Source organism: Galeopterus variegatus, unplaced genomic scaffold (genome assembly GCF_000696425.1).
Source record: "Galeopterus variegatus unplaced genomic scaffold, G_variegatus-3.0.2 Scaffold911, whole genome shotgun sequence".
Taxonomy (NCBI): Eukaryota; Metazoa; Chordata; class Mammalia; order Dermoptera; family Cynocephalidae; genus Galeopterus; species Galeopterus variegatus.
This window is the reverse complement of record NW_007727022.1, coordinates 178,125-205,026: the sequence shown is the minus strand read 5'-3', so window position 1 is coordinate 205,026 and position 26,902 is coordinate 178,125. Positions and strand designations below refer to the sequence as shown.

General features: G+C 38.6%; 1 protein-coding gene across 4 annotated transcripts in view; it reads right to left on the bottom strand.

The window, feature by feature from the left end:
- The window catches only part of MEIS1 (Meis homeobox 1), a 130,111-nt gene that overhangs the window by 46,973 nt on the left and 56,236 nt on the right, over nucleotides 1-26,902 (bottom strand). For all 4 annotated transcript variants that reach the window (XM_008573364.1, XM_008573366.1, XM_008573363.1 and 1 more), the window contains one exon: nucleotides 10,817-10,962. In XM_008573364.1, the coding sequence (XP_008571586.1) occupies nucleotides 10,817-10,962 (146 nt within the window). The remainder of the gene's footprint in view (nucleotides 1-10,816; nucleotides 10,963-26,902) is intronic.

The following is a 26,902-nucleotide window of genomic DNA, read 5'->3' as shown; positions in this document are numbered from 1 at the left end:
ACAGCTTTATGGAGATGTTTCCGGGTGGGACCATTCAAAACTGATTGATGGTGCTATTGCAACAACTAAGCAACTAATCTTCCAGTAGAAACGTAGCACATAAGAACAACCAAACTGAAACATATAAATTCCACATATACTTAAAAATATTATTGTCTGTAATTTAATATAGCTGAACGTTTCTAAGCCTACAACCTTGCATGCAGAAGCAGTTTTTCAAGCATTAATATGTAAATGGGTCATAGACACCACATCTGTCATTCTGTCCTGAAGTCTATGAGGCAAAACCAAGACTATGCTGGCCTATTGATTTTTCTAGCATTTGCTTTAATTTACTTAACCATTGAGAAATCCATCAGTACATAAAGGGCAACTGTCCATTACTGCCTCATTTGCAGACATTCCTTCCCCTCGTTTTTGGTAAATATTTCCCTTAAACTGCTATGTGTTTACAGTGTAAAAACGAATTAGGAAAGTGCTCACACCTGTTTCTGTTCAGTAACTGCTGCACTGAGGTATATGTAACGTGCTTAAAGATAGAATAAATATCTAGACATTATTACATCTGTGTGCAAAGGGTGGTAAATTAGATCCTAATTACATTAACAGGGATTCTGCCTCCCAGCTTAAATTTTACATGAGCACTCTGCAAAAATCCAAAAGCTCTGCTGTGGTTTCTTTATGAGCTGGTGATTACAGCTACTTCCTATGCGGTCACTAAATATTCTGTTTACAAATAAATGAAGAAGCTTTGAGCCAACTTGCCAGAGTAATAATCTATTTTTTTCTCCCCCTCCCTCTTCCCAACAAACCCTTGCCACATATGCATGGCAACAATCAGGAGCCCTGGCTTCATCTAATTACTCCATCACATAATTTCACAAATTGCCTTGTCACTGGGGAGCCAAGTGCAAAACACGCTCACAGTGGGATTTCAGGCAGCAGCTTTCATTTACTACTCATTCCTTGTTAAATTAAACACGGAAAACACCAGTTGTGTGAAAGAAGTCAAAAGAATGCCCGCAAATGAACCAGACAAGTATATCTCCTATTTACCATTTCGCCAAATACATTGTTGGCAACAGGCATCTGGAAGAGAAGGATCCCCTGTGTGACCCATTCTTATTTCAATATAGCTGCTACCTTAGACCATAACCAAAAGGATAAAAACCAATGGGCTTCTCTAGAAAGTAAATTTCATCATCTACCAACAGGAAACATGGGTACATGGTAAAAAAAAGTCATGTTAAATTCGTATTCTAACACCCCTTTATTCTTTACCCTTTCTGCTATGTGAAATGCCTGTCCATGATCCTCACGTAAGAACCTGTATTTGTGTTAGATGAATGATGCTAAGCCCTTCGAAGGTATAAACAGTGTGCCATATTTCTCTTCTGGCTAGAAAGAAGGAACCAAATTCCACTAATCCTTAAAAGTTCTCAAACAGAAAGATCACCAGGCAAGTTCATACAGTTATTAGGTGTTTTCCTTTTAAGTTCTAATGCCTTGCATGTTTCTGAAACACATCAAGGTAAATGCTCACCCATTGCATTACAGAGGTGGGTGGAAGAAAAAGTGTGTACACTGGGTGACATTACTAGAGGGAGTGAACCTGAGGTTACACTCCTGGAAGCTGACATTTTTATATCAACAACTAAACACAGCCACTGGTAATTAAAGGTATTGCTTTGTAGCTCAGGAGCCAGCGAGGTCAGGTACCATTTTACATCACAAACTAGTCCGTATGCATGTAGATTTGCCAGCATTATCTGCACAGGGAGTAGGAGACATTAGCAGCAGCTGTCTCTCTGCTTTTACACTGAAAATTCTATTCATACAGACAGGTGGAGTAATTTAAAAGCCAATGTGGTGCAATTTCGATATGACTAATGTCACTGCCTACTAAAATGCCACCATTACCACTGTTTATGGAAACATTACTAAAATTACATTTTATTCATAAGAATTTTAGGATTCTGGTTATTACTAGCTTTAAAATGATCAGACCTTGGTGTCATACCCCAGAGCGGCAGCTTAATTCTCCAGGGTTTAGCAGCTTTCTTTGCAGAGAAACGACAGTTGGATTGTAGTTTCAAGAGTAATCGGGGCTGCATAAGCAGTTTCCTCTATCTCTATAAAGCAAATTAAAGACATAGCTCTTTGGCGTCCTGGCCATGTGACAGGCAAAAAAAAAAAATCTTCAAGGAGCTAAATTCTGTGTTAGAAGGTTTAGTCAGGATTTGCCTGAGGAAAGATTCTGCACCCCCAAACCACTAACAGACATTGTTAGTAATAGACATGAGTAGAGATTTACATATTTCTATAAGGAAAGAGGAGCAGTTAAATAATATTTAAAATCTGAAATTCTAACAATGCCAAAATTATTAAGATGGGCAAGACATCAATAGCTGTAGCTTTCTTTGCCTTTTTTATGAGCAGATATGTCTAGAAAAACAATCCAGATAGCAAAAAACCATCTTTGACCCTTAGTTACTAGTAACCATAATGTCACATTATGAAGTTTTATGCCAAATCCTCTGGCTCATATTTTTATTAAAAAAAAAAATAGCTAGTTTGTGGGATAAGATTATAAATATACCTTTGAACACCCACGATGTGATTTGATTTGCTCTGCATTTGAGAGGCAATGTGGTGGAAAGCACGTGGAAATTTGACTCAGGAGATCTGGGTTTGAGCTCAGCCTGTTCCTAGCTTTTGACCTTGAGAAAAATCATTAACTTCTCTAAACTTCATTTTTGTCATCCTGCCTACCTCACAGGATTGTCTTAAGAATTCAACGTATATAAAAATATTAAATTATAAAGTACCACAGAAATACATATTAAAATTTTATTTTGCTTTTTGGTCATTTTTTTTCTTCAGCTGTTGAAAGGACAGAATGATCCAATGTCAAAATAGCCAAGCAATTAATAGATCAATTTTTAAAAACATGATAAAAGTAACATTATGTAGGCAGGAGATACTTTTTAAAATAAAATCGAGTCTTATTTTGTGGAGTTCTTGCCTTGTGAAGATTGAAAATTGGCTTTTCTTAAATAACAGGTAAGAATTATACCTAAACTTGTATAAACTGCAGTAGAAGTGATCTTTGTGATCTTTCCTGGGATGACTGTTCATGTTAACAGACTACACCTCCTGGCCTCCGGACATCCCAAGGACTTCCTAGGACACCATATTCTCAGGGTCATTTCTGTCATTGGACAAATGAGGCACTTGATGAGCACTGCAGGGATGCTCGCCACAAAGTTAATGTGAAAACAGACAAAAACCGCCCACAGAACATTAGGAACTAAAAAGCAAAGACACCTAGAAGGTTAAGTTCATGTACATTGCTCTCCCCGCCCCCCCCTTTTTTCTGAAGAGATAATGCCAGGAGGACATTCAAATTCAAGTAGTTATCAAAGATCTCTTTTTCAGAATATTTGGAATAATACAAAACCAAGTTATTTGTATCTCATTTAAATATCAACTAATTTAGGATGTTTGTATTTATAACATCAAGTCATTTAAGGTCTAACTTTTCTTTAGATAGAGCAGTACATTTTGTATTGAGACCCAAGCTCACTGGGCTGTAATTTGCTAAGTGAAGACATGTTGTAATGGCAAGAAAAAACAAGTGCTAAAAGGTCTTTAAAATGTTAGAAAATTGCATGGCATAGCCCTTTCAGCTACTCCTTTGCTCCCAGAGGCTCTCCACTGGCCCACCAAGAAAGAAGTGTCTTATCTGAGTCCTTGAGAGCTCTCTCTGGCTCTTGACACACTGTTGGGAGTATCACATCCACTGAGGTGAGCTGACTTTACCAGGCTCAGGACTCTGCATATGGAGGGACAAATAATACTGAAACCATCGCACCCTCGCTCAGGAGCAGTCATTTTGATGTGAATCTATGCAGTCACTATCATTATTACCTTGGGGCATCAATAATATAGTCTTTGCTACCACATGGCATTCAGTATACTGAAAGTGAGTGTGGGTCATGCCCAGGAGGGTTTTGTGACCTGGGCAACAGACCACTGCAACGTGGTCTCCACTATTTGGTTGTCCTCTGGCATGGGCCTACATCAGCAGAAACAGAAAAACAGAGCCCTGAACATGGCTATTTTGGGGTTTAAAAGAAGTAAAATGGAAAGACTTTCCCCACTAGGACTTGTAGAGATGGCAGGGTTTAGAGAGATTTGTCTTACAGAAAAATGCCCAAGTACACAGGGACGTATATGAGCACACAGTTAATGCTCACACTTTAGTAGGAAAGACAGATGTAATGGGGATGTTTCCAGTTTAGTCAAACCAACCAACTAACCAAACCAAAACAAAACACTGGAATGCTTTTAAAATAAAACCATATGATTTTCTCTCAGTCAAACCTTCATATTTTAAGGCAAGGTACTTTCACTAGAAATCTTAAACACTGAGGAAGTAAAGAGCTAAACTTACGTAAAATTCCTAAGGGTTGGATTGAATTAGTTAAAAAAAAAAAATACACATACTCACACATATACACATGGTACTCCAATTTTAATGCAAACGATGAATTGAGGAGGAACAGTAGCACGTTCATGGACTGAGTCTGATATTTTATCCTTAAAAAATATATTGTCACTAATTGGAATAAAAAGAAGGCCTGATACTGATATGCTTTGAAGTGTAAATGGCTGGCTAGTGTTCAGATAGTTATGTGCATCAGCAGCAGCTTAATAAGTTGTGCTTATGTGGGCACTTTTGTTTTGAACATAATCCTTTATTTAATTAGCTCGATTAAGAGTATATCAGAAAACCAAACTACTGTGCATTTTTACCTTAGCCTTGGAAACAACAAGAAAATTTTAGAATAATCCGACAAATTGCCAGCCAGACTCTACAGAAGTCCCTTGGAGTGAAACAATCACCAACGAAAGGAATAAACTATTCATTGGACTGAGCACAAAAATCTCAATTGCACCCCATAAGTCACATAGAGCCCCAGTGAGAGCTCATTTGCCTCTGAGTCCTATATACCTGGATAAATGGGTGATTTTAAAGTTGGACTTTGTTTTTACTTGTGATTGTTTTCCCCCATGCCTCCTCATCAACCGCCTGTAATTACCCCAGGTCAGAGGTGCATAACTAGGAGTGTGGAAGAAAGGCCTGGACAAGGGGAAGGGGGCACGGAGAAGGCTGGGTGAGAGCTTTGCCAGGTCACTAATGGCCTCTGGGGCAACAACTTGGAGAACAGACTGGTGCTTCCCCTTTGATCTTCTAATTCACAATGATCATTAGTATTAACTCCGATTCTTCTGGGTGAAGAATTCCAGCTGTAGCCTTTTCAGTTTACCTGACCTAAGAAAATTCATCACCCATCCCATTAGGATTTCAATAACCAGCTAAGAAAAAGAAAAAGGCAGTTGCCCCAGAATCTGGAAACCACCCGCTGCATTATTAAAACAGAGTTTATATGATGTATATCACAAGGGAATTAGGGCACTCCAATACTCCCCTGTTCTATTTCCCTCCTGAGACAGATGGTTCCCACTTGGGTGAAAAATAGTCAGGGTCCTTATCTAGTCAAAGTTGAAATATGCCATCTTCAAGGTAGCAGAGATCTTTTAAAATTAAGACAAAGGGTTTTGTCATTCAAGCCTGGGCTAGGTCCTAGCCTCGGCTAGGTGAAAGTGAATGGCAACCACAGGGTAAGGGAAAAGGAATGACTAAAAAGCTACTCTTTCTATATATGGAAGAGAGCTCCTTTGCAATATGGTACATGGATATCTGAAAGGAAACAATCTTCTCATTCCTTCATACGAGTTGTCAAGTGTCTTAATTTAATAAAATATCTGCAGATAACACATAGAGAGGAAGGAATCAAACCCCTTCCCTTGGCTGAGGCACATGGAAATGAAGGTAGGTTAGGACTACTTTGAAGAAAGGACTGCCTTTCTCCAATACTTTGTATTACCCTGATTGATAGTTCAGGCGAGAATGTGAGAATCTAGTTGTCCTGCCCCTCCATCTTCTCAGGATCGCCCCCACATCTATCAGGACTGGTAGCTGAGGGACACTAGCCCATAAGGCACAGTGAAAATATCCACTGTTAAAACTGCCAGAGTACACAGGTGAGGAATAGAAAGAAAAACAGAAAATTCCATCTACCACCTATGCGCCTATCTATAGGTCCTTCTATCTGCCTTTTGACCTTTCACTAACCTTGATCAACAGAATGGCTTATCTGGATACCGATTAGAAGTACTTTTTCATTGTAATAATTTGTAATGCTTAGAGAATAATTCTTCCAAAATTGCAAGCATAGATATGACCCTAAGATGTCTCCAACAGATCTTGTTACCAAAAGCAAAACCAATGAAACAACATCTGTCTCTTCTAGAGCATTCAATTCCCAATTCAATTCTATTTCCTGCGTCCTTAGACTGGCGGACCCGCAGGGCACTTTTCATCTAATAGTGTTTCTATGGAAACGCCATTCTCAACCTGGAAGATTCTACAACTCCTCACATTGGCTTCATCCACAATCAGAGGAAAGTCTTATAAATCAGAAATTGAGACATAAATTTGGCCACACACGCACAAAATATTTTCTAGGCTAGAAGTTCACCAAAAAAAAAAAAAAAAAAAAAAAAAAGTGAAAGAAAAAGAGAGAAGGAAAGAAAGATACCAGATATGTGTATCTGACTTAGAACAAAGTTTGTCTCTATAATAAGGTTTAACCAATGGGATCCTCAAATTCAGTGAAAGGATGAGAAGTTGCGAAGAATGTGAAAGAAAATCATTTCAGATTCAGGATCACCTCCCCCACTGGTCAATGTCAAATATTGACCCTTGAATGCTTTCTTCACCTGAATCTGTAGGTACATGTTTTAACTACCTCCACTCTCCCTAGCTTCCAGTATTCCTAGGACACAAAGCAGCTCCATACAGGAAAATAAAGTCACTGCATATTTTAAATAAGAACCACACTAACTGCTTTTGTATTTAGATTATACTTAAAACTGCAATATGATAGGGTAGGAAAACAAAAAAACAAAAAGACCCTTGATTTTTACCTTAAACATTATATTTATTCCTTTTCCTCATTTCCACTAAACCCTTGGACACATCTCTGTAACACTGTAGCAAAAGAACTGGTAATATGCAGAACACATCCAGTTTAAGGACTATAACATAATAGTCTGTTTGCATTTGGAATAATGCTCTCAAGAGGGAAAAAGAAACCTTGATGTGACACATGCCCCTGAACTGATTTTGAGTATAGAGTGACTCATACACAAATATCAAGTACTTTTAATTGTTTGCAATAATTTATCTTCAGGCAAATGCAAGCATTTCTATTAATAAATGCTTTTATTTTCCTTCTAATTATCTCATTATCTAAATCACGTCAGTCATTCTTTTTAATTCCGGAGAATAGTTTCATTTAAGAGACCTTCTCTACTTATCGACACTGGCAAATGTTCAACTAAGTCTAAGCTGGGAATTTACCTCACTGAAATTTCCTTTTACCCATAATCACCAAAGTTTAAAAACTCGTTTCCTTTTTTTTTTTTTTTTATTGTTTTCATTATACACAAGTATGCCTAGTTTAGCTTAGTAGAGACTGTGAGTCCACGAATGAGGCTTTAGTTCTCTCTTTGGAGTAGTAAAATGTGCTATTGATTAAATCTACCTGTGGATAACTACAGATCGGCACATTTTTCTTCTTATTCTTTGGGGTGCAAATCTAGAAAGGGTTTTTATTCAGGGCCTATTCAACTCCTCTAACGTACAAATGCTTGAAAACCCTTTCAAGGGCGAAATTTAACCAAATAAACCCAAAGAAAGGATTAATCCACTTATTTTAAAACGAAAAAAAAATAGCAATTTACTTTGAAAAAGGTGCATGAGGTTTTAAAATATGCCTTTTGGCATTTAAAAAAGATTAATTTACAATTTGCTAATAAATTGTTATTGCTATTGTTTTAATTAGCCAGAGTTTCAATTGCTCTTTTATATCTAGCAAGATTTCAGAAAGGATTTTCTAGAGAAGTTGTATTAATCACGTAGCAATAATGTGATCATTTGAAATTTGCATACAGTCTTCCTGATGAATTGTGCATCCCTGAAGACCTCTTAGAATTTGAAATAAAGTTACTAATGGATTAGTACTGAGATGTCAGTAATTACTTACACTGGACAAACGACAACAAAACTCTCTTTAAATTCGATAGGTTTTTCCGTAGAAATTATTAGAATTAGCTCCTGACTATAAATATTACCTAAGAAGTCCATGCATTCCTTCAAGAAGGAAAACAAAACAAAGAGAAGAGTGCTCCTTTTAACTGGGGACCTATGTGCTCTTGAGATTACAGAAGAGGCAGGGAATCTTTCTTATCGGGGGAAGGAAAGGGCTGAAAAATTTAGATTTATCTCCTAACTTTACCTTTCAGATGATGTTATAAGAGCAATTAGCCTTTTAGAGATCACTACCACCATCAATATTTCTGTATGAGCAGATGGCATTAGAGTGGGTAAGGAGGGTAGAAATGCCCAACCCAAATCACAACTTCTATGAGCATTCATAGAAAGCCGCGGACGAATGGGCTTCCCCTTCCAGGGCAGTGGCACAGGCCAGCAAAGACCCCAAAACTGAAGACAATTAGCCAAGCCTCAAGAAATCAGGCAGTTCATGAATAATTTCTATGAAGATAGCCCCAGTAATGCATAGTCCACATAAGCATTGCAATGCAGGTAACATCATGCTGGCTGTTAGAATGTTTATTTTATTTTTGTTTTGTTTTGGTTTTTGTTTTTTTAAGAAGATAATATAGCTCTCTGCAAGGGTCTTCACAAGGGTACAACCTAGGAAAACTGGAGGATGAATAAAACAACTTGCTTCTCTCTCTCCTGAATCTGTCTGAATCAATATTTGATAATATTTTATTCAGGGGCACCTCAGCTTCAAAGAAAGCCAAAGCTCCACTGCAGATTGAGAAGGGGGCTGAAGAAATCTATTCACTTTTTCTGTTGGTATAGGAAATAGAAATAGTTTGGTTGTGATTTCAGGGCCAAGCTGATTTCACCCCTCACTGGAACTCATCCATCCCCAGAGCAGGTGAGCTGGTTAGCTCTGGTGAGAAAGTACCAGCAGAGTTGCATCAGTACCTTTAGCCAATTGTCACTTCTTATCTGAACGTCATATTATTTGTTTTTCATGATATGCTCTCAAGACCCTAGTCCTCCTCCCCCTGCCCATTCACAAGTGGTTGATAAACTTCAATAGGAAACATGCCCATGGCAGATCCCAAAATATCTACTTACATGCAACAAGTGTCACATAAGTAATGGTACATGAATCAGATTTTATGAAAAACTAATAGGGATTTAAAAATTATAACAACTAAAACAATCTAAATATTCAGCTAACTTCCAGCATTAACCAACTCCTAGAGTTTATTCACAAACTGTCAGCATAGTATAGTTACTGTTTAGAATCACAATGGGAAGAGGAGAAGGGAGGAAACTTTTTTTTTTTAGTTACTTCTGCTGCCCTCAGTTTTTATTTTATTCAGTGACACTGGAAAGATCTGGATTAATTTATACCCTTGAGTGTTATTCGAAGCACAGCCTCTAACCAGAGGAGAAGCCACATGGCCTTCAGACATCCCCTGAGTGTGTCTCCCTGTACCAGCACAACTCACTGAGGAACATGGCTTTGAAAGTGGGCCACGGTGAGAGGGTCAACAGGCTGTGGACATGTTTGTGACAATGCAAAATTAACTTTGATATTTAGGGGAAAAAATGACTTTAAGAAAAGCAAACTGGGCTAAAAATAGTAACATCAAATATTTTCCTGACATTAAAAAAAAAAAGGTCAGGAGTTTTTAACATTTATTTATCTATGTAGCTATGCTCCAACCTGTCTAAATTCATCTTTTGTTCTTAATATTGAAAGTCCCCTAGTCAACAATTTTGCTGTTTTTTAAAATATTATTTTATCCATAAATTTTCTTCCTTTGATGTCATTAAATCAGTATGCACTTACAAAAATATCCACCAAGATATTATCATTATAAATATTTCAAACATGAAACTCATTCAGAACAATAACCAAACAAAACAAATCCCCCAGTGACATAAAGCCCCAAATCTCCAGTTTCTCATATCTCCAGGAGGATTCCTGCAGTGAAAACAGCAATACTCACACAGACAATATAAACTGTTACTCTGCTTGAAAAGTCACAAGGGACTACACAGGAAGAGCTGACTCTATATTGCTGTTTTCCTTTACAGTTTTAAATACGGGGACAACTTTCACTGTGGAGCTCTGACTCATGTGAACTTGTTGTCATGCAAGCCAGCGCATTCAAACCATTTAAAAGCAAATTATGTGACCATCTTGCCATCACAACATGATTTAAACTTTTGTGGACCATTTGCTGTAAAGGTCCACTGAAGCATTGGAAGGTATTAAGTCTTTCTGTCTGGGATTTGTCTTACTTTCTTCTCAACTGGTTCTAAGTATTTAAGGGTATCACTTAGAAAAGCAACATCATTAACATACATATTAAAATCAGAAGTGAACATGAACTCCTAAACCTTATAACTTAATGAATGTTAACAAAATTGCAATAGCGGTCTTCAAATTAAACTCCTCACTTGGGTATGTACCTTGGAAACAAGTGCTAACACTTTTGTAAAAACTGTGGGAACACAGTGATTTATGAAATATTCCAAGTCCGACGGGATCATTTTTTTCTCATTTCTTTTTCTATCAAAACTGGTTCATTGCTATATTTAGTTTACATATGTCATTTAGAATCCACTTACTGTTAGATGCTGGAACAGCCACGCCCTCATGATATTTGTGGCTACTTTGGGAAAGATGCCACGCTTTTTGTGACGCTTTTTGTCCTTATCAGGGTCATCATCGTCACCTGTGCTGGGGGAAGCTACACTGTTGTCCAAGCCATCACCTGCAAACATAGTGAATCAAATTTTGACTGATGCTACCTTGACATGCTTTATTCAAATAGAATGCCTTTGGATATAAACAAAACCAAAAGAGCAATTTAAATGATTAATAGTTTCTTTGGTACTGTTTTTTTTTTTTCCAAGACAAAGAGAAAGAACAAGGCCTAGGGTCAAAAGTAGTCAGCTCTAAAGAACTTCTTCCAAAGAACAGTTCTAAAGGTCAAAGGGAATGGAGGGAAATATCCAATCTCCTTAGTGGCTTTGTTGCCATGGTAACTATACCAATATATATAGCTGAGACAAGTTAAGTCTAACTCCTACTGGGGAGGTAAATATGGTTGCAACCATTAGAAATGGTGCTGTCACTGCCAGGGTATTCAAATCCCACATATACTCACTGACGTCAACTTGTGAACAGATGCATTTAAGATAACAGTTATTTCCACAAGTGATCTTTCTTAAGACTGGTTAAACTAAGATGGGGAAATGTAGTTAATCCATCATATAAGCAGTTTGACACAGGAATGCTTCAAACAGAATATAATCTTTCTTGTAACAGAAAGAGAGCATCAAGTTTATTAAGAGAAAAACCCCTGACATAGTTGTTCAGTTAGAAAATAATTAGTATTTAAATCAAATAAAGTAATGCTAAAGTAATGGTAAACTGGAACTGTATTACACTAATAATCCAGATGGTTTCTCAAATTTCTTCTAGATTTAAATTTTTCTCACTGAAAAGTCACCTGCTAACCCATTCCTCTATATTAGATCCTATTTTTCTATTGATTTGTGTAACAACATTTAGATTGTTTCTTCTGGAAAATATTTTGACTCTGTGACTCAATGAAATAAAAAATGTAGTATTCCTTTTATAATGTCATGTTTGATAAGAAAGAAAGGGAATTTCAGGCCATACAATCACACTGCCCAAAATAAGTCACAAGGTACAAATGGAAAGTAGGTATATTTTGTCTTAACACCAAAGACAAAAAGGAACACAATAATGAACTAAATGTGCTACACTAAAAAGTAGCATAGCTTCTGTTACACCTACTGCTCCAGTGAGCCACCACTCCTACCTGGTGCCCCAGCTCTCAGTGGGCGCTACTGGCTTTTAGAAGCAGGCAGGTTGATGTGGGCCCAGAAAGAGGAGCTATGGAGGCCAGGATTAGCAATGAGACACACCCAAGAGCACATTTACTGGGTTAAGTAAGTCACTGGAGAGCAATCTACGTGGCCCAAGGAACCTGATATTTTGGTAAGACAAGTTTCCTGGTGACTGTACTTTGGTATTAGCTTCAGACTTATTTACATGGCTTCAAGAATTTCTATATTTCTCATTTCATATTAATTAGGTTCTACATACAAAACAAATTCTCTATTTCGATTTCAGTTATTTCAGTCTAATCTATAATAGCTATGTTGTGACTAATCAATTGTTCCTAAAAGCTCCCTCAGGAAACCCACCACTTCCCACCATCAAAAAAGAGAGAAGTGCCCCTTAATATTTTTTTTCAACTGCCTTGATGTGAACTGAGCTAAGGTTTAAAAACCTTAATGGGTGAGAAACAGACTACTTTCAACATTTCTACTATTATTACAGCATATGCCACAAATGCAAAACTTTTGCAGAACTTTTCTGAGTTTCAACTTTTATTAATTTAAAATCCATAATTTTATGGTATCTAAAAATCCATATATTTTGTTAAAGTTCTACAGAATCATAGCTTGCATTCTGAAGACCCACAACTCCAAGGTCATCATTATATCAATGAAAAGAGTGCTGTGTTCTGCGACTGGCACAATGTCACGGGGGCATGGAGCTGTTGGAGTCTGTACTTGCCTAGACACCCACATCTCTAAACTGGCGCTCCTTCCATCTCACCAAACTCTTTATTTGCATAACCAAGTGTTTTATGAGAAGTCCCCTTGGATTTGCCTAATAAATTCTTTGAAAGTCCAGTATTTAAAGAGGCTTTTTATTCAGAGAAGCAATTCACCATATAAAATAACAATTCATTAAAGAAACATGAGAAAAGAAAACAACTCAGCAGCATTTAAAATTTCAATGGGCTAATTTACTTTCAATATGCAAAAGGTAACTGAGGAAAAGAAACATATTAGTTGATTATTGATTAAAAAATGAAAAGCTTCTAACCTAACAATACTATTTTTCACTACCTCTCCATGATTGTTTTCCACCTTAAAAAAAAAAAAAAGCCTTTTTATCCATGTCAACCCCCTTCAGATTAATTTAGCAAGCAATGCCTAGTGCTTGCCTAGAAGAGAATTCATTGATAATTTATGGAAATATCTACTATAATCCAGCAGAGATGACTTTTTTCCAGCTTTGTGCATCAATAGATAATCAAGGCCTTAAAGCAACCTTAGCTTCCCATTACCTCAGGCAAAAGAATTCCTGAAAGCGTGCCTTGAGGGCACCTGAATCATATACTCCATTAGGAGAGGAAGGCTTTCTGCATTCCATGTGTAACACTCACCAGAACCTTTCCTGTTTATTTCTGCTGTATGAAAGCAGAAGCATTAGGAACAGAATTTTTTAAGTGAAGACTTATGTAGATACAATGGAGAAACCTTTCAAGCAGGAGCCAGATCACCCCCTTCAGTCCCTGGCAGTGACCTCTCCCGAATAAAAGGTTTCTATTACATCATTAGCTCAAGCCAAAAACAGCCTTGGCTTAATGCACAGTTTGTTCTTCCTACTGTTTTTAGGCAAATACAGCTACTTTACTCCCATCTGGGAGGGAAATTACACTGCTGGGTTGTAATCTAAGACAAGATTTTCATTGGAAGCAAATGCTTTCAATCCAGTGTAAATACTGGTGCATGTTCAGAAAAGCCTAAAACAATAAACCCTGCTCCATTCCGACACAAGTTAGGGAAATGGAGAAGATGGAGAAGGAGAAGAGCATAATAAAACAGACTATTCTAAAAGCAAACACTTTCATAGATTTTAATAAATTGTTTAACCTCTTCCACTTTCTAAAATTGAAAATTGATCTCAAAACGTCTCAACCTCAGAGGAAAATCTAAATGGTCAATTGTACCTTTAGCATTTCCATTCACTCTGCAATTTGATACAGTCACCTCTATGCAGTCTCTGGAGGATTTATTTCCTTTTTTTATTTTTAAGATCACTAAACAAACTTGGAGAACCGCCGGCCGACCACACGGCAGCAGGCAGCAGCTCTGAAGCACATTTGTAAAATGTCAGCAGTGACTTCATTCCTGGAGCTGACTTCTCCTGCCGCCAAATGAAGGCAAACTGAAAAGGTGGAAATAATCATAAAAATGATGCTAGTCCATAAACAAGCTTACAGCCTCATTAGGATAGCAGTAGGCTCCAGTGGGTGATTTATGCTCGTTTTGCTGATGCTATGAGGAAATGCCATAGGGCGACTTTAGCCAACTGCTAATGGTTTCTGACAGCTTCTTAGCAACTAGTGCAAGCAACGTTGTGGCGTTTGCTAGTGACAGAAACTGAAAATGTCATATTATCTGCCCATGTGTCATGAAGTCCGTGTGGCAATTAACTAGTAGGCCAGTGACTAAGGGGCCAGAGGCTCCTGCAAATGGCCTTTGGCTATGCAGAGGGGTGGCTGGGCACTGAGCGCACACTGGCTGCACATTCTGCAACCTTCTATTGCCGAAATCCATTCCCCGCAACTTCCTCAGCTCTGATGAGCCCAGGCCATTCAAATCCCTTCCTTCCCCCTCACTGAAGTGCAACTGTGGGCTCCTTTCTCTCTAGGCACAGGCTCTGGCATTATCAGATGACTCTAAAGTGATCTGCTTTGATATGATTATCCTTGATATGAATGGCTCCTTAATTGGTAATACCTGGTTCTGTGCTTTTTGGATGCTGGACTGGAAGGTGCTAGCTATTTTTCTGCTCTCTCACAAATTAGTCTAAAAGGATTTAAGATCACTGAAGCAGTCTCATTGCCTGTCAGATTGTGAGGAGCAAGGGAACTCTGCACAGCAACAAGACACTATTTAAAAAACACCAGGCTTCTAACAAGCAGGGAGAGAATCTTGGCTACACTTTTCAGTTTCTGAGCTATCAAAACCATGCACTATACGTCAAACTGTCAAACCTTTCAGCGTGGGCCATTTGCCCTTTCAAATAATATTTAAGAATTGTTTTTACAAAATTTTATAGGCCATGGTCTAGTGAAAGAGGCCAACCAACAAAGAAAAGAATTTGTACTACAATTCGTCTATGGACAATTTCTTGTGAGACCTGGGCCTGTCCCTACGGAGCAAGGCAGGTGACCTGTGGCAGCTCCCAGGCTGTCAGAGAGCTCAGATTTCAAACATGCTCAACTCAAACATCCCGAGTCGCCTATTTAAGCATGCCCAGGCATTTAGACTGTGCTATCTCGTGCCTTTCAAGGCAGGATAAAGCAGCATTTATCGTATTCAAGGCATTCAATGGGTCAGACTGACCATGTCAGCAGGGGCTCCTCTCTGGCAGGTCAAAGCCCCGCTCCCATTTTTCTCTCCCTACCAACTCGCTTTCTCCCCCAGAGCTGCCATTCCCCAAAACTTACTCTTAATGAGGCAAAAACAAAACCCCAATAAGCACCTAAGATTTACATCGCAACTGATGGGAACTTACAGTGTCAGTGGGCAACCAGATAAAAATAAAATGAGTTGTCTGTCTAGGGTACTCAGAGGTAAAACTCCTAATTAGGGAGATGAACTTTCAACTGTCAGGACAAATGAACCTGTGAGGTTATGGACCCTCTTGTTTTGCTTGAAGCCAAGCTGGAAGCCAACCTGGCTTCGAGACCATTTTCATCTACAATTTTGTATTGAGACTCCATAGTTTTGGGCCATATCCTCTCTTTAACCTTTATTTTTCTCCTCTTCTAGTGTTTAGGAATAGAGTGTTTCTCCCAAAGTGTACCTAGAGTCAAAAACCAAGGCCATTTACAATTGTGTCTTTTTTTACTGAGGAAAATCTATCGTGCCTTGAAGGTTGTTTGAATGGTCAATTCAAAAGCCTGGTTATGAACGTATAGCTCATGTTGTAAGGTGGCTAAATTTTCATGCAAATAGAAATATTGTTGCATATTCTGATTGTCAACATAAAGAAAGTACAGCATTCTTTTTTCTCTTGTATATTTTCTCCCAAAGTATATCTACATGAGAGAATATGGCTTCTCACCCCTTAAATAGTTTGTAGAACATTCCTGCCTTTCCAGTGGCTGCAGGTGCAAACATCCCACCAATATGAAAAGGTTGGTTTTCCTATACAGTGGCCTATCTGGGTGTGCCTGATGTCCAGGGATATTAGAAACAAGTGTAAAAACTACCCCAAACCCATTTGTCCAGATCATGGTTGTGTCTAGTCAGCCAGAAGTCAGCTGGGATAATGTTTACGTGTGAAATGGATAAATGGTGAGAATCAGAGACATCCCTTTCTTTGGAACCAGCTAGAATACTTCAGAGGTCTTAAGGAGGTGTTCTGTCTTCATTTAGAATGCATCATAGCTGCCAGAATGATTTTGCTAAGGCCCATATCTGATCACATCACCTTGGCACTTAAAATCCCTCTATGGCTACCTTTTGCCTTCAGGATAAAGGTCATACTTTCCAGCCTGGCATGGAAGGCCTTTCCTGGTCTCTCCCCTGGGTATGTTTCCAGACTAGCTTTTGCCAAGTCCCCCTATGTTGGGCACTCACTGCCCCACGCCTAGTCCCGAGCCTACTTGAAGTTCTCAGCACACCCTGCACTGCTCTCTCCTACCTCTCTGCAATTCCTTATGCTCATCCCTTTCCCTGTAGCAGCCTTCCCTTCCTTCCCCCAACAATGTGAGAGAAATCTTGGCAACCTTTAAGGCTCAGCTCAACTGTGATCTCCTATAAGAAGCATTTGCTAGACTCTTGCTGACTTAGTGACTCCCCATCCTTACCACCTACCCCTGTATGGTTTGCCTTCCGCTGCTATTCCTCCATCCTAACACACACAGTACTGGAACTGTTGATTTCCATATATGTTGACTCCACTTGATTATAGAATACGTGAAAGCAGGAACCACGTCATACACCTCTCTGTTCTCTAACACCAGTACTACCCTAATGTCCAGAATACAAACCTGTCTGTTCATTGCTTATTAAATAAATGAATAAACACTTGATTATAGAATACGTGAAAGCAGGAACCACGTCATACACCTCTCTGTTCTCTAACACCGGTACTACCCTAATGTCCAGAATACAAACCTGTCTGTTCATTGCTTATTAAATAAATGAATAATGAATGCATTTTTTTCTTTACTGCGTGGAGAAAACCATAGTTTTGATTTCCCTCTGTTACATTTCTTTTTGAGATATATCTAAATTAAACTCTTGAAAAATATTCACCAATGAAATTCAATAAACAGCTACAAGAAAACATAAAAGAAATGCATCCTCCAGAGCTAGGACAGTTCCTTGGAACCTTTAAGCTCATCTTGAACAAAAGACAGACTAAGACTTATGGTATCAGAATTCTTCATAATATATGTCGCAGCCTTTCAGAAATATACCACTACTTCTTGCAAGTATAATTTTAAATGATTTACCTAACTAAGATTTCTTGCTCTTTGTGCATTTTTCCTGAGTTCAAGTTTAAATAATAAAGCAAAAGCTATTTGTTTCTTTCTGTACTTTTTTCCCAATGAATTAATCATATTCCCCTCTTTTACCATATCCCAGTTTTACCATAGCAAAGAAACTCAGTTGTCTCTCAGCAGACAATTTGATCCTAAGCTCAAACTCCAGACCCACACTTTAAATATCTGGTGCTAAATAAAAAACTCTAAAGCTCCTGACTTTCTTTGGTTTTTCAAGTAATTGTATCAGCCTTTCCCACAGCATTCCTATACACCTGCCTCAGCAATTTTCCAGCAACACGTTATCTGAGGACCTTAGTATCTAATACTGTACTACAGATTAAAATGTCATAGTATTCTAGTAGACACTAGAAATAATTTTGAAAGATATATGAAATCATAACACAAATCTTTAAGTCTTATTACACATTTTCTAGAGAAACTCAGTATACTTTATGTATCTCCAAATCTGCAGCCAATATACAAATATGTAATGGTGTAAATCCAATGGTGAACTTGTAAGTTTGACTTTAATTGGGAGTCTGTTAACTCATTGGCCTTCCTTTTTGTATCTCTTCTCATCCTTAGGTGCTTACGGTTTCCTTGTTCTTTTTAGTTCAAAGTGATTTCCAATTGATCAAAGAAAAACCACAAAGGAGAGCACATTCTCATATATTTTGTTTTACCTCCCACAGTTTTCCTAAAAATTTTGAGGTGGTTCCTTTGGAAACCAAAATAAGGAGTTAGTTGTGGGTACCTGCTGTGGCAGTGCTAAATTCTAGAAGGAGCTTAGCAAACGCCCTGTGGTATTGATGGAAACTATGGAGCTAACAGTAGTGGGGGGAAAATTAAGAATAAGCCAAACTTTAAGTAAACATATTATTGGCACTTACAAAAACAAATGACTCGATACACTTCCTAAGGTTGGCTCCACAGAGATTTGCCATGAGGCTTTTCCTTTCAAGTTGAATTTAGATTTGCTAAATAGTGACAAGAAACTGTTAATAGTTAACCACCAGGGAATGAGCTCACAACCTTATTCTGCTGTTTGACTGACTCCTAACATCACAGAAACCTAAGGGAAGAAATGGAGAATCAGAGCCTGGAGAAAGTATCTCCTCCTATGAATGTACTCGCTCCTTTTCTAAAGGGTAAAATGCAGCATTTGAAAATAAGCTCTGTATTTGTAACCATCTTTTGCATACCCATGTACTCTTGTTATTCATCCATTCATTGAACAAAAATGTATTGAATTCCCACTATGTCTCAAACACTATGTCAACATTTAGGGACACAAATGATGAACAAAGTCAGAATGAGTGAGTTTCTGTTTCTATAGAGCTATCTAATTCGAGGGCACAGATGTTAAGCAAAATAATCACAGTAATAAATGTACAATTGCAAACTGAAGCACTTAATCAGAAAGAAGTATAAATCTATGAGTGTATGAGATACAGGGAATTGACTTAAGCTGGAGTGAGCTTGAGCAGAAGTCTGAATGGTGGAGAAGTGTCACCTGGGTGTAGAGCACAGCCTAACAGAGCAGAGGGCAGGGGAAAGCCTTCAAGACAATGCAGCAGCATGTGCAAAGGCCTCATGTGACTGAAGGAAGCAAGACACAACCATGAACTGGAAACTGGTGGAACAGATGAGGTTGGAGAGGTAGGAGGATTGAGACCATACAGGACCACGTGGGTGATCCCTAGGTTCTGAGAGTCGTGACCTGGCAGGGTATTTTCTGTGGAGTCATCAGCATCTTCTTTACTGCATGCCCTAATATTACCTACATTTTAGCAAATAAAGCTACTCTGCCCAGTGCCTCTTTCTAGTTCAACCTAACAAACTGCCCGACTCCAAACTAAGGTTGAAGAATGAGGGACAATGGGGAAGAAATGAGTCCATTCAGGTAGACCCCAATTTAGGCACAGACCACACTCTGACACTAATTGGGAAGTAGCTCTCTTGGACTTTTAGAACATATTTCCACATAGAAGCAAGTAATGAATGGTGTTAGGTCCCCAGGCCAGCTCAGCAAAGCCAAAGTAATTCATTAAGTGAATGAAACTCCAATAACATCTAAGCCCTGGGTGCAGGAAGTCAGAACATGCAAGAATAAGAGGGAGGACAGTTTTCTCCTCATAGTCTTGTGCATAGAGTCAGCACAGGAAGACATTAAAATATGTGTAATTGCCTTTAGCATCTCCTTTTCTGTATCCCTCTTCCACTATGTAGCATCCCTCTCCTGGGGTCTTGTGCATAGAGTCAGCACAGGAAGACATTAAAATATGTATAATTGCCTTTAGCATCTCCTTTTCTGTATCCCTCTTCCACTATGTAGCATCCCTCTCCTGGAGTTTCCAAGTGCTCCAGTGCCTTGAAGAGGCTCTCAGCCTCCCACCCTGGTTACCTGACCTGGACCAATTCTTCTGCTCTGAATTCACCCTCATCATCTCCCAATAATCAGAATGTCCACCCTTTCAGTCTCGTTCATCTAAGTCAGATGTTAAGTAGAAAGCAATTTGAAAGAACTAATTCAGATTAGGAAAAAATGACTAATGCCCTCCTTACCTTCCCAGAAGTGTTGGCATTTTAAAAAGAAGATTTATTAATGCAAATTAATCTGAATCTCTAAATGGCAGAATTTCAGGTAAGGCAGTAAGTAAAGGTTTTTAAAACTACAGGTTGTGTTGGGATTTTTTTTTTTTTAAATCAACTGATGTCATTCTTTTGAAAGAGCCCAGCGTCAGTTTCCAAATTGATCATTATATCGGGCCTTTTCCCCCACCTCCTCTCCATTTACCCCTGCCTAGATTTGGAAAGCCATGTTTTCTGAACACTAAGTTTTTTCATAGAAATTGTCATAATGGTAAACAGGTTCTGTGAATGTAACAGTGAGAATACACATAAGAAATCTAGGATGAACATCTGTGTTTATATATGTAGGTCATTCATAATTTGGGTGTTTATAAGTCAGGGATTGGCAGCCTGTTGAAATAAATTTGGAATAATTTCTTTTCTGTGAATAACGCATTTGATTAAGTTTCTATCACTTCATGAATCTCCACTGTCAACACGAATAATGTATAAAATGTACTGAAAAATATGGAACAAAATCAACCAAATAACTGAGACCCAGAATTAAAATATTTACTGAATTTTTATAGCACACAAAAAAATTTTGTTGAAATCTTAATTTGCACTTGATGAGATTAAAGGAAGATAGTGGACTTGCTAAATTCATAGAAAGTACAAATGATCACTTGGAATTGGTCAGTATTCATCTTTATGATTTATTTAAGATGTATTTCATGAAAGTGTTCATACAAGTAGAGTACCGTGGACAGACACAAACAAGAAATTGGATAATTTTTCCAAGTTTTTTTTTTTTTCTTAAATCATTGTACTTTGTTCTTTTGAGATAGGAATACCTTCTTCTAGTAATTCAATATGACTTTTGACTTGAATTCCCCTCAGGGGAACAACAGCAAATTAGTTGCCTACACACAGAGGACAAACAGCAATGATGAATAGGAAAGGAAAAAAACACACAGATTTTACTCATTTTTCATCCATTCAGCATTTTTCTACAACTAAACACCATGGAAAATCCCTGCAAAAACAGCATAACTTCTTAATGGAGTCTTAGAAACTTCAGGATGTGAATATATTGCAAGATGTTACTGAAATCTATATATTTACACTAGCAGTAAAACAAAATGGAAATCCCCTATCTTTTTCTAAGAAAATACACTTGCAAATGCAAAGGTAAAACAGTATAAAACTCATAAACTTTTATTTTGAATCAACATCTCAGAAAGCATTTTAGGAATGAGTACCTTGCATATTTTTAAAAGTTATTTCAATAATGCAAAATATATATGTCATATATTAATGAATGGCTGCAAAGTTCTATATGACCACGAAAATAGATTTTTTTTAAAAAAATAAAGAGCAAAACGTATGCCACACATGGGATCTCATAGCCAGGCAGACACACAACACACCCACACACATACCTGTGAGTGTACACGCACACATCTATGCACATACAGACAACATTTATTTTTGTAGTGTCTCCAAAAGCTTGCATTATAATTTACTTTTAAACTTCTATAGTACTCAGCATATGTGTTTATTGTGATGTATGTATGTGTGTCTATACATACACTTTTATACAGACAGAATAGCATTTATTTATCTAAGAGGTCATTTTGTCAACAAACTCAATTATATAGATTATACTTGAAAAGTAGAATTCAAAACAAAAACGTTTCTGACATCCAGAGTAGAAGAAATGGCTGTAAGCCTTGGCTACATATATAATCATGTGGTGGCTTTACAAATCATGATGCCTACACTGCACTTGAGACCAATTAAATGAGTATTCTGGGAGGTGAGGGGATAAGATCCCAGCATTAGTAATTTTTAAAACCCCCAAATTGATTATAATTTACAGCCAAGTTTGAGAACCACTAGATTAGAACCGTAGATTATATGTGATAAAACTCATATATTTTCTACAAAGAAGTGACCATATTATCCTCAATCAGAAAATAGTTATATTTATTTGAGATGCAGTTCTCAAAAGTTCGCTCACCTGGTTTCTGGCCCCATAGCTTGCAGGCTGAGAGCTTTGTAAAAATTAAGGTGATAAGAGAGGCAAAAAAAAAATGTGAAGCAAAGTATGGCACATTAGAGCCCTTTAGCATAGGGGAAAACAGTCCTGTCAACACCTAAGAGACTGTGTAAACAAAATATATGGCACCCTGCCATAACTCATGTGTCCACAGTGCCATAACGGTTTTAAATTATAAAAACATAATGTTTGTTATAATAAGATATGGCAGAGTGCATGTGTAGTCTTGAAACGTTTTCATCAAAAGCATCTCTAAAAGTTGTAATACTTAAAAAAGTAGGATTCTGTTTATCTGGACCACATCATTTTTGATTGACACCAGATGAACTTGGACATTGTATCTGTATTCTGTAGAAACTCTTTTTACGTGTGTACTCTCAAAATCTAGGATGAACATCTGTGTGTATATATGTAGGTCATTCATAATTTGGGTGTTTATAAGTCAGGGATTGGCAGCCTGTTGAAATAAATTTGGAATAATTTCTTTTCTGTGAATAACGCATTTGATTAAGTTTCTATCACTTCATGAATCTCCACTGTCAACACGAATAATGTATAAAATGTACTGAAAAATTCATATTTACTAACTGGTGATTATGAGCTGCACAGAGATCATATACCTTGCTAAGTGCTTTCCTGAATTGTCTATTTAATCCTTGCCATATCCCTAATGCACAGATAAGGAAAAAGGCTGCTGTCAGATAAGAGCATAGAGCTCCTTGTGGATCTGAACCCAGGTCTGACTTAAGGCTAAACTCCCAACCACTCTAGACTATCCTCTCTTTTAACCTGATAAGATTAGATAACAAAGTGCATTTCTTTCGCCTCTTGAAAGATCTTCAACAGTGGTAACTGTCCTTTCTCATGGCAGCATGCTGTCCACAGACAGCACAAGCCTGACCCATAACGTGGGCTCACAAACCTTCCTTGAGTCATAATCTTTTTACTGAAGTCAAAGAAGAAAGACACTGAAGCATGCAGTCTTGAGGTGGCAGTGACTGAACCTTAGTCAAAGAGAATGGGAAAAGGTAAAATATGAAAACCACTTCTGAAATATACAAGGAAAAAAAACAAATGCCAAGTGTTTATGGATCCGGAGAAAGTTCCCAAGAATGGAAGGATGTCAGCTCTAATTCTCTGGAAAGTCAAAAATGGGCACATTGCAAAATATGAGGAAATTTTCCTGAATATGCCTCCAAAAAATAAAGGAGAAAATCATACAGAAGGACTTTATTTGGGGGGTGGAAGTTGAGTAACCAGCTATCAAAATGCAGAGGGGAATCCTGTCCTAACTAGAGGCCTACAGGCCCCTTCCTGCTTTCAGGGCCTCGCACCTACAAAATGGCAAAATCGTCCATTCCTGGGACACAAAGAAGGACAAAGCAAACATTTTCCGGCCTGACACAAATGGTTCTCAAGTGTCCCTCCACGTCAGGAATCTGAAATTCTGCTAACAGGAAAGCTGGGAGGCAGGTGCCCTCTCCTGCGACCACCGTGCACTCTATGAAATTGGGAAATTCACAACGAACAGGCGCGGCCCGGCTGTGCGACCAGAGAACGAGAGTGGAAAAGACCCCGAGCGAAAGCTCACGGGACAGTTTGTTTTCTCTCAACATTTATGTATCAAAGAAGGGAAAGTCTCCTCCGGGAGGGGTGGAGAAATACAAACAAGGTTCTCCGCGTGAAGCCTGGGGCGGAGGTCACTCCCACGCCGGCCCCGCGCCCGAGGGGGTGCGCTGTCCCCGTCTCCTGTGCGGAACCCGCGGCCAACACGCTCTGAGACCCCGAGACAGGGCGCTCGGAGAGGCTTTTTCGTGATAACGTCACAGGCTGCTAACCTGAAATCTTCCTGGGGCGAGGCGGAAGTAGCTGAAAGCAATGAATTACTTCCTGCTCCGTCCTTGGTCCCCTTCTGGGCCTAACTAGAAGTCACGCATAAGTTATACATAACTTGACCCTGACCATAAGCTGGCTGGGAATCTCCATTCTCCTCCCTCCCCAGCCCCTTCTTTCCCAGGACTGAGTACTGCTCCTATGAACGGCAGCTGGAGGGGATCTGGACCTCAGAATGCCAGTCTCAGGCCTGCCTGCCTTCTGAGTTGGCCTGTAGCCTAGAATGCCTTGTTGCCGCCCCCACCTAACAGACTGGGTATGCCAGAATGCCAGGCCTGAACCTGCTACACCCTTTGGACACCCTATCTTGGACCACCCAGCTGCTTGCACAGAGGCCAACTTCTATATCCAGGTTAGATGCTCCAAACCTGAATTCCTCCTAATAATAGGGCATTTCTGCTCTATCCCAGCCTTCTCTTGCTGCCCAGTGGTTCTGTGTCACCACAGTTCTAGCGTGTCTCCTAGGCCTCAGTATATTCTGCCTCCTCATCTGGCATGAAAAACTGGGAAACAGCCCCAAATCTCATCCATTCAAATCCAGGTGGTCTGTGGTACAGTTTCCACACTGAATACCAGAAAGATGTATGGGAAACACAGCCGTCCTCTCTGAATCTCATTCATACCCCAAGAATTCTTTCTTCCAGAAACATTGATTCAGTAATTCTCTGTAAGTCTGGCATCTCTGTAATATTTGGGGCAAGTTCCCTCTCATGCAAAAGAGACAACTGAAGGAAAGAGCAAGTTCTAAAACAATCTGATCTGAGCAAAAAGACTGGAAAGTTGAATGGTGATTCACTGAAGGCCCAAAGCTAGGTATCTGTCTTATCTCTAGTCAAAAGACATTAAGTACGATCAGGTTGAAAAAAAATATGTAACTTTTAAGAATCACGGTGTCGGAAGATGATTTCCACCAGAGAAGCCTAAAAACTTTCAACATGTGAAATGTGACTATTTTGAATGAAAACCAAAATTATGAAAGCTGGCCTGAGTGATCATGCTAATTGCCTCTCTTCTATACTTGCTTGTTTTCCCTATTTTAAAAAAAATGGGAAAATAAGTATTTTGAACCTGTGCTTAGGCTATTTGAGTATGGAATGATCATTCCAGGTCTTCTGAAACTTGGCAGTGAATCGGGGGCAAATTCCCAGATGATCGCACAGTGATTTCACAATATCAGGCTACTATTTCTCATCTTTCCAAGTTCCCCCACTTCCCCAAATACACACACTCATGACTAACCTTTGAGTCAGAGCCTGGGACTGAAGGCCCGGGTCAGCCCTACTATCCATACAGGCTTCGTGCAGCACTGAATTCTGCTGAACCTCTTCCTCCATTCACAAAGAGGTGGTAGTGATAAGGAACTGACTAATTCAAAGGAGCCTTGTGAGGAACAAGTGAGATTACATATGTGAAAACTCTGGGGAAAGTGTGAAATACTGTAAAAGTGTCCCTTCCTTTGAGAGAACTTCCAGAATCCTCCAGTACAGGGGTAGGTGCATTTTCGTATCACACTATATTTCCATGTCCCATTTATATGCAGCCATTCCTACTAGACTCTAAGCTCCTTGAGCACAATAAATGGGTTGTTCACCACTGTACTGTATATCCTCAGGGCCTGGTACTAACAGGTAGTCAGTGTTTGCTGAGTAAGTGGCAGACTGAACTCATGACTTTATTTAGACTTATTTAGTTAATGTGATGATTTTGGGGGAAGGGAGTCAGTAGAAAAGTACCTTAACAGCTTTTGTTTCTCTGCAAGAAAATGTTAAACTTCTTGCCCTGAGTTTTTTCCATTCTTTCCATATATATAAAATATGCAGAATTCAGGATAAAAAAAAAATTAATAAAGAATTTGGTCATGCATTCTGGGGGCTTGTTAAATCCTTATTTGTACATGGAGGAGCTATTACATATGAAACATTGACTGGTTGATTCAACTGACTGAAAGGAGAGAAAAGGCTAAGAAGACCTCTGACATCAGGCCACTTTTTTTGTCACAAGTGAACTAATGAAGTAAGATCTTCATTAGTCTGATTAAACCTTTATTTCTGTACAGCCCATCACATCACCACCTACATATGCTGAAGATAATAATACTTCTTTCAGGAAACAATGAGATGGCTAAAGAATCACTCCTAGACTAAATTCTACTCATATTGCCACCAAATGAAATACAGATGATCCACTCATCCTCTCTCTCTCTCTCTCTCTGCTTAAATAGGTCTGATGAAGTGAGGCATCGGTCACTCAGAGTAGGAGCAGTTAAAATGATCATTTTACATTTAATGAAGGACATCAGTATTTTTAGCTAGCTCTATTTATTAGAAAGCACATTAGAGAGCATATGATAGAGGACCGTGTGGTATACTGTTAGAGGAGACATAATGTGCAGCAAAAGGTGGGTTCAAATAGTCAGAAATGTTTTGTTCTTGTTCATGTGCAATGAATGAAAATTAACATCATATTCTATTTAACGACTCCACAGAGGATATGTGAAGAGCAATTATAAATTCTTGGCTTAGTTTATTATTACTGATATGATGGCAAAAGAAAAGCAAGATCATTTTCTAAAGGTATAGTAGAAAAGGGAAATTCATTTATAAGGAAATAATTACAGTGGTAATAATGGTAGTAACAAGACTTAAATCCATCAGTCTTTCAGGTGACTCAGGGTCCAACACAGAACTATACATTAAGGTACAAATATTACAGTTAGGAAGACAGCTAGGCCCTATGTTGAACTGGGAGAGGATGAATTACATTCTGTCTAACAAAATCATAATATTCATT